The sequence below is a fragment of the Coenobita brevimanus genome, unplaced genomic scaffold (assembly GCF_032717465.1).
Source record: "Coenobita brevimanus isolate Jiangsu-jjx unplaced genomic scaffold, ASM3271746v2 jjx.HiC_scaffold_1987, whole genome shotgun sequence".
Taxonomy (NCBI): domain Eukaryota; kingdom Metazoa; phylum Arthropoda; class Malacostraca; order Decapoda; family Coenobitidae; genus Coenobita; species Coenobita brevimanus.
Genome location: NW_027642872.1, coordinates 4,905 through 13,369, shown reverse-complemented (window position 1 = coordinate 13,369; position 8,465 = coordinate 4,905). Strand labels below are relative to the sequence as shown.

General features: G+C 43.5%; 1 protein-coding gene across 1 annotated transcript; it reads right to left on the bottom strand.

The window, feature by feature from the left end:
- Nucleotides 1-4,493: 4,493 nt before the first annotated feature.
- LOC145389731 (protein FAM200B-like) lies at nucleotides 4,494-4,892 on the bottom strand. Its single transcript, XM_080264926.1, has one exon. The coding sequence runs from the start codon at nucleotides 4,890-4,892 to the stop codon at nucleotides 4,494-4,496; it is 399 nt and encodes a 132-aa protein (XP_080121052.1).
- Nucleotides 4,893-8,465: the final 3,573 nt, after the last annotated feature.

The following is an 8,465-nucleotide window of genomic DNA, read 5'->3' as shown; positions in this document are numbered from 1 at the left end:
CTGCTGTTCGGTGTTATGGTTACCACCCAGCGTTGTACGGCCACAGTAGGCTGCACATCATCCTGCTGTTTGGTGTTATGGTTACCACCCAGCAGCGTAGGCTGCACATCACTGTTTGGTGTTATGGTTCAGCGTTGTACGGCCATAGTAGGCTGCACATCATGCTGCTGTTTGGTGTTATGGTTACCACCCAGCGTTGTACGGCCATAGTAGGCTGCACATCATGCTGCTGTTTGGTGTTATGGTTACCACCCACTATTGTAAAGGGTTTCTTTGGTTACAGGAAACCAGTAGGCTTGTCACTCAGTGTAGAGCCACCTGAAGTGGAAAGAAAAGTAAGAAAAAGCAACAGGAAGGATGGGAAAACCAGGAAGAGAGGAGGGCAGACACAGAAAGGGAACGACAGGTGAAGGAAGAGGTAGACAGCACTACATCAAGTGAGTGGATGATAGTGGGGCAGACACAAAAAGGAAATGATGAATGAAAGAAGAAGTAGGCAGCACTACATTAAGTGAGTGGATGATAGTGGCCAGCACCCACCACTGCACCCGGGTATTGTATAGGGATTAAAGAAGGTTATACTGTATCTAACCTCGCCAGTCTCTCCTAAGCTGAATATAAACACCTGAGGCAGCAAGAATAATCTGAAGCATATGTTTGGTCATGTGGAGAGGATGATGAGACTGACGAGGAGAGTATATGAGTGAGGTGGAGACCAAGAATGAGACGGATGAATGAATGGAGAAACATATGAGAGAAGGGAGTGTGAGTTGGAGGGAGGGGAGTCAAATGGCAGAGGACAGAGCAACTTGGAGGCAGTTTGTTTGTGGCTACCCCTTACAGGATTAAGTCATGTGACCATAGATAGATGTAGATAGATAGATAGATGTCACTGGATTGAAGGGGTTATATTTAAAAAACATTACATAAAAAAGCCTAATACAGTTCCATTTCTACGTATAAAGCTGATTTGCCCCTTTGCTTTGGTGGTGGAGAGGGACGCCTTCATGTGGTGGCACTGATATATCTGGGCGGCTACACTGCATGGTTAAATAACACCCCCAGCTACTGCCCTGCCCCACGATAGGTGGAGGGTGGACTACGGCAGGACAGCTTAAGCCAGCAGTCCACCGGTTTGACGTCTCAGATGAACCTGGGGCTACATTATTATTAACTTGTATTACCACTACTACTACTACTACTACTGCTGCTGCTGCCGCCACCACCACTACTACTACTACTACCTAGCACTGCCAAGTTTCTCCTAATTTAACCACATACCCACTTGCAGGGAAAAACTCCTTATTTATTTTAAACCCGTACCTGTCTGAGAACCTCCAGTATAGTCATCATCTTTTAGTCATTATTCTCTTCCTTACAGTCTACTCTTCAGTTTTTTTTACCTTTGCTTATCATGTGTCTTGGCTGTGAATTAGTGCCATATGGTGTTTGACAGGCGCTAGGAATGCAATATTGAATTCAGTTAAGTAGTCAACAACCTTTAATCATTATTCTCTCCCTTACTGTCTTCTCTCCAGTTATTTGTTCCTTTGCTTATCATGTGTCTTGGCTGTGAATTACTGCCATATGGTGTTTGACAGGCGCTGGGAATCCAGTATTCAGTTCAGTGCCACCTTATTCTATCTGTTGGTATTTGTCCCCAGGTGGCATGGTGGTTGTGTGCAGCAGTTTGGTGCAGAATAGTGGCGATACGTGATGGGTGGAGAAGGCCAGATGGACGACTCGTTACCATGGCAACCACCTGATGCTTACCGTGAGCATTGTCTTTGTAATAGACTTTTATTTTTGCTTTTGTTTTTTGTAAGCTTATTGATATACTCGACAGATTTTATTATTATATACTAACGGTAAAATAGGTCTTTGCATTTTGTCAACTTTTTTTCCATCTATCCATCTATCTATCGCCAGACACTTTCATCACGCAAGGGATGGCCACAAACAAATCGCCTCCATGTCACCGTGTCCGCCATTTCTCTTCCCTGCTCCCAACTCGCATCGCCTTCTCATATACCTCTCCATTCCATCCCTCCATCTCATCCTTGGCCTCCACCTCACTCACATACGCTCTTCTCGTTAGTCTCTCTCTATCCTCTCCATCCTCTTGATAATACCTGCAGGTAATGATGATTGGGTGGGTTGCAGTGATGTAAGTGGCTGCCCGTGGGGTGGAGAGAGAGAGAGAGAGAGTAGGAGAAGAAGAAACTGCATCATGGTTAAGAGATGTGATTGAGAGAGAGAGAGAGAGAGAGAGAGAGAGAGAGAGAGAGAGACAGTGCCCATGAGTTAGAGAAGAAGAAACTGCCGTATAATGAGGAGATATTATTTAGAAAGAGAGTGAGAGAGAGAGAGAGAGAGAGAGAGAGAGAGAGAGAGAGAGAGAGAGACAGTGCCCATGAGTTACAGTAGAAGAAACTGCCGTATAATTAAGAGATATTATTTAGAGAGAGAGAGTGAGTGAGAATGCCCATGAGTTACAGTAGAAGAAACTGCCGTATAATTAAGAGATATTATTTACAGAGAGAGAGTGAGAGACAGTGCCCATGAGTTAGAGCAGAAGAAGAAACTGCAGTATAATTAAGAGATATTATTTAGAGAGAGAGAGTGAGTGAGAATGGCCATGAGTTAGAGCAGAAGAAACTGCAGTATAATTAAGAGATATTATTTAGAGAGAGAGAGTGAGTGAGAATGGCCATGAGTTAGAGCAGAAGAAACTGCAGTATAATTAAGAGATATTATTTACACAGAGAGAGTGAGTGAGAATGGCCATGAGTTAGAGCAGTGGTTGCCAACCTTTTTTCCAGGCGACCCCAATCCTGCACATGTAGCCATGACCGCGACCCACTGGTTTTATACACTGTATGTAATGTATTATTGTATATTACTGGTTGTACGCTGTAACAGTACAGGGCAAGTGTAATTAATAGCCGTGTAAGAGAGGTACTGTAAGGTTGAAAAAGACAAAATTAACATCATTAAATGTTAGTTTAGTTATAGAAATTTAAAGGCTTCATTTGAACCAAAACATCCACTTCTGAAACAATATTTTGTCACATTCCACAAAGACAAACTAAAATAAAAATGTTTTTTATCAACTGATAAATTGATTTTAATGGGAGCCTTGGGCCAGGATCTGGCTGGTAAGCTTCTCCATTCGCGGCTCAGTCGTAGAAAGTGCTGCCCTCAAATCATGTTCAGGTTGCAACCAATGTCTGCTTTTCGTTTTGATGGCAGCCAGATATGCAAACCCTGATCCGCACAGATAGGTTGTAACGAACGGCAACAGCACTTTCACAGCCTCACTGCCGAGGACTGGTTTCTCCTTCACAGTAGTCCAGAACACTGCTAGTGACTGTTTCATCATGTTGCACCTCGATGAGCTCCTCTTGCAGATTTGGGATGGAAGACTCTTCTTCTGAGAGGTCTTCGACGTGGACATCGAAGGGTCTGCGCACCCATTTGTATTTCTCATGCAACTCTTCATCCGGAATATATCTGTCAAACTCCTCACTCAACTTCTCAAGGTGCTCATCAATACACTTTGTTCGTCCACAAGCGTGACGTCTTCATCTTCCTGAAAAAGGTTCGAAAGTGGAAAGGACGCAGTTTTCCCCCGCTCAATCGTTCCCTTCCACGACCTCAGTTTCGCCTTGAATGCCTTGAGCTTTTCTGACACAAAGAGATGAGTTTTTTCTGTTCCTTGCATGGATATATTCAGCAGATTTAACACTGTAAATATGTCTGTTGGATATGCCAGTTTAAGCAACCACCTTGGTTCAGTAAGCCTTGATGCCAGTGCATGTTTCTTCTCGTTCAAGAAGATTTCAACCTCTGCACGCATTTCAAACACTCTCTAGAGCACTTTCCCTCGGGACAGCCACCTGACACAAGAGTAGTAAAGCAGGTGTTCATATTCCCACCCCGTATCAGAGCACATCTGACTGAACAGCCTGGAATTCAGAGCTGATGATTTAATAAAATTCACTATTTGAATCACATCTTCTGTCACGGAGTTAAGCTCAAGTGACAGTTTCCGGGAGGCAAGGTTTTCTCGGTGGAACAGACAATGAGTCATTATCACTTTGGGGTTGACTTGTTTCACCCTAGCGGTGAAACCCTGATGTGCCCCTAGCATTGCAGGTGCACCACCCGTGCACACACTGAAGCACTGATCGCAGCTGAGGCCTTCTTTCTTGATGAAGCTGTCAACCAACTTGAACAGATCTTCACCTGTTGTTGTCGTCTCCAGTCGTTTATAGAACAGGAATTTCTCTTACATGTCATTCTTCCCTTGCTACCGCACATATACCAAGAGCTGTGCATCGTCACTGACGTCAGTTGACTCATCCAACTGCAAGCTGAAGTTTCCGTTCTCCTTGATGGCAGCCACTACCTGTTCTTTGATGTCTTCCGACATCTCTTGAATCCGTCGCTCATTTTGTTGTCTGACTGTGCAATAGTTTATTATTTTTTTTTCACCATATAATCTCCGAAAATAGTACAAACCACATCAAGACTGCTGGCTTCACCAACTTTTTCTCAGTTGTATGTGGCTGTTTACACTTAGCAATTCTTTTTGCAGCCAGATAGGATGCAATTGTTGCTTGTCGAACAGAATACACTCCTGTGTTCATAGGGGTGTCTAACCGCTGACGCTGCAGTTGTTCTTCTTTCCTCTTCAAATACTGGCGGTCTTTCCCCGCCAGCGTCGGGTGTTTTCCGTGGAGATGGCGCTCGAGCTTGTTTTCTTTAAGCGAGTCATGGCTGAGCACTTCCCCACATCTAACACATTGAGGTTTTTCCACCCCACCATCGATGAGAAGCGTAAACCCAATGTCAAGGAATTCTTCTTTGTACACCCGCTTTCTGGACATCACTGAAGAACCTGAAATGAAATATATACTTGCTTAATAATAAATCAGACAAAAGATGCTGTTTGGTACCGTCCGCAAGGAGGGAAGGGGAGGGGGCCAAGGAAAGAGGAGGGGAAGGAGCCAAGGAAAATGAAGGAGGGTAGAAGGCCAAGGAAAGAGGAGGAGGGGAGAGGGTCAAGAAAGTGGAGGAGAGAGGGCTAAGGAAAGAGGATGAGGGAAGGGGGCCAAGGAAAGAAGAGGAGGGAGGGGGCCAAGGAAAGAGGAGGAGGAGGGGGCCAAGGAAAGAGGAGGAGGGGGAAGGGGCAAGAAAAAGGAGGGAGAGAGGGGCAAGGAAAGAGGAGGAGGGGAGGGACAAGGAAAAAGGAAGGGGAGGGGTAAAGAGGAGGAGGGGAGGGGGCAAGGAAAGAGAAGCAGGGGGAGGGAACAAAGAAAAAGGAGGGGGAGGGGACAAGGAAAGAGGAGGGTGGGGGGACAAGGAAATAGGAAGAGGAGGAGTCAAGAGGAGGAGAGGGGGTCAAGGAAAGAGAAGGAGGAAGAGGGGCAAGAAAAAGGGGAGGGGGAGTGGAGCAAGGAAAGAGGAGGGAAAGTGTAGGAGGGGGAGGGGGCAAGGAAAGTGCCCCCTTCCCCACCTCCTCTTCCCTTGCCCCCCTCCTTCTCCTCCTCTTTCCTTGTCCCCCTCGCTCTCTAAATATAGTGAACGGTGCCTTTCACTGACATACTTTGGTGCAATATTTCGTCGGCAAGTGAAATAGTTTCTTTCTCATATTTACTTAGGAATTTTAAAGAAAGAAAGACTGAGTGAAAGCTATACAGCACATCGCAATTCAGTATACGGGTAAAAATACATCAACTTACGAACAGAAGATGAACAAGTTGGTAAAGAGTGTTTGCCGTTACGACCGTACAGCTCGAGTGGTGGCCTGAGACGTGCCTCCGCCCACAGCCATACAGCGTGTTAGTAAAAACATCAGCGGAAAATCCGTAGACTTGTGGCGGAATTCATAGTAAAGAAAAATATATAAACGTAATTGTTGATTCTTGTTTATGTATTTATGTATATATTTATATATATAAAATTATAAGAATGTATATTCAATGTTGGTATCCCTGAGTGCCGTACGCGTTTGGTACGTGAACAACATCTTGTGTCTTGCAAACGTGAACCGTCCACGTCCAGTCTGAGCCAGGACTGGCCACTTTATCAGCAGTATATAACACGATCTCCAAATTCCTCAACCAGTATGTGTATATATGCTGCAAACATCTCAGAATCGGGAATTGAACATGTTTGATATTTTGAGGGCTTGGCGACCCCAGGGTTGGGAGAGGGGGAGTTGGAGAGTAAAAGAAACTGCAGCATGGTTAAGAGATGTGATTGTGAGAGAGAGGGAGAGGGCCCATGAGTTAGAGTGAAGAAGAAACTGCAGTATAGTTAAGGAATATGAGTTAGAGTGAGTGAGTGAAAGCGTCCATGAGTTAGAAATAGTAGAAGAAACTGCAGTGTGGTTAAGAGATGTGATTTGGAGAGAGAGTGTGATTGGGAGTGCCCATGAGTTAGAGAGAGTAGAAGAAGAAATTGCAGCATGGTTAAGAGATAGCCTTTGATTTAGAGAGAGAGAGAGAGAGAGAGAATGCCCGTGAGTTAGGGAGTAGAAGAAGCTACAGTATGGTTAAGAGATGTGATTGATGAAGTAACGATGGCAGGTCCAATTGTTACCGTGGCCACCAGTTCACAGTATAATTAAGCCTGTTGTTTATGTATCATGTTGGTGTTGTCATTGGCCATACTCCTGTATCTAGTATTGTCAGGTATATTTGACAACACAATACCGGGTATTTTTGCTAGCACGATTTATGTTTAAATACCATCATCATTATTCTTACCGCCTTCACCACCACCACCATCACCATCACCATTATCGTCATCATCATCATCTCCTCCTCCTCCATCATCATCATCATCATCATCGTCATCATCAAAATCATCATCATCATCATCGGCGACGCCTTGTTCCCCCTGGCTGTTTGAATCTGACGTAAATGTTTCTGGATGCCACCTTATCCTATCGCTAAGAAGGATAGTTAGCATGATGGTTGTAGTAGTGTAGAAGCTAATTTTTATACAGTTAATGTGCCGTGCAGTATTTATTATTATTATTATTATTATTATTATTGTTATTATTACTATTATTATTGTTATTATTATTATTATTATATTACTATAGTCAGTCACAGCCCGAATACTTAGTTGTGGTGACGTGAAATTCGAATGAATCTCCTTGGTTACTAGTCAGATCAACCCCCCCCAACCTGTATACTAGGTCGTGTTTACGTGAAATTCGATGAGCCTTAGTTATGGGGTAATGTGAATCTCCTTGGTTACTAGTCAGATCAACCCTCCAAACTGACTACACTTGGCCATCAACCGAACTGAAATGGGTTAGGGATCATTAGCAGGTTAGAATTGGGATAGGGATCATTATCTATCTATTGCCAGACGCCTTAATCCCGTAAGATGTGGCCACAAACAAATCGCCTCCACGTCGCCCTGTCCCCCGCCATTTCACTGCCCTGCATCCAGCTCACATCCCCCTCTCTCAAATACCTTTCCATCCCTTCATATCATCCTTGGCCTTCCCTTCCACCTCACTCGCCCACTCTCCTCGCTAGTCTTCCGTTCCCCATCCTCTCTAAATGGCCAAACCGCCTCTGTGTATTCCTCCTAACGCTGTCTATTACATCCACATCCACACCAGTATCTCAGGCGACAGGGAAAGAGAAAGTTACCGTAGCTAATCCCTGTGAAAGATGACTGTAGTTGGTGCACCTTGACTTGGTGCAAAATGTTGTCCTTTGGCAGCTTATTTCACGTAGCAGCTGGCTGTGTGTGTGACTACCATAATACAATGATAAAGAAGACATGGCGTAGTGCTGGTAGTGGACATCTACATACATACATATATATATATATATATATATATATATATATATATATATATATATATATATATATATATATATATATACAGTACTTACACAGACATACATCCATTATACATATATACATACATATTATACATTCACACATCCTGTACATACATAAACATACATACATACAGATACATGCACACACACTGCACATACATACACATATACAAACATACATATATACATACATATACATGCACACACATTGTACATACATACACTTATACATACATAATACATACATACATACACACACATACTGTACATTCATAAATACACATACATACATCGTACATACGTACATACATACATACTGTACTTTCATACATACATACGCATATACATACATACATATATACATACATTCAGCAGCAATGCAATCAGTTTGTCTCCTGCGTCAATACTGTTATGTTTATAGTACTCTGAGATGGTTGGCCTGGTGCACAGAATAACACATGGCCTATAGTTGTGTCACCTTAACATGGCCCAAATTGTCGTCGTTTTACAGCTTACTTCACACAGCTGATTGGTGGAAAAAGACAATGCTGTGGCTGTACATCACTAATAGCACTTCTTCGTGACTAG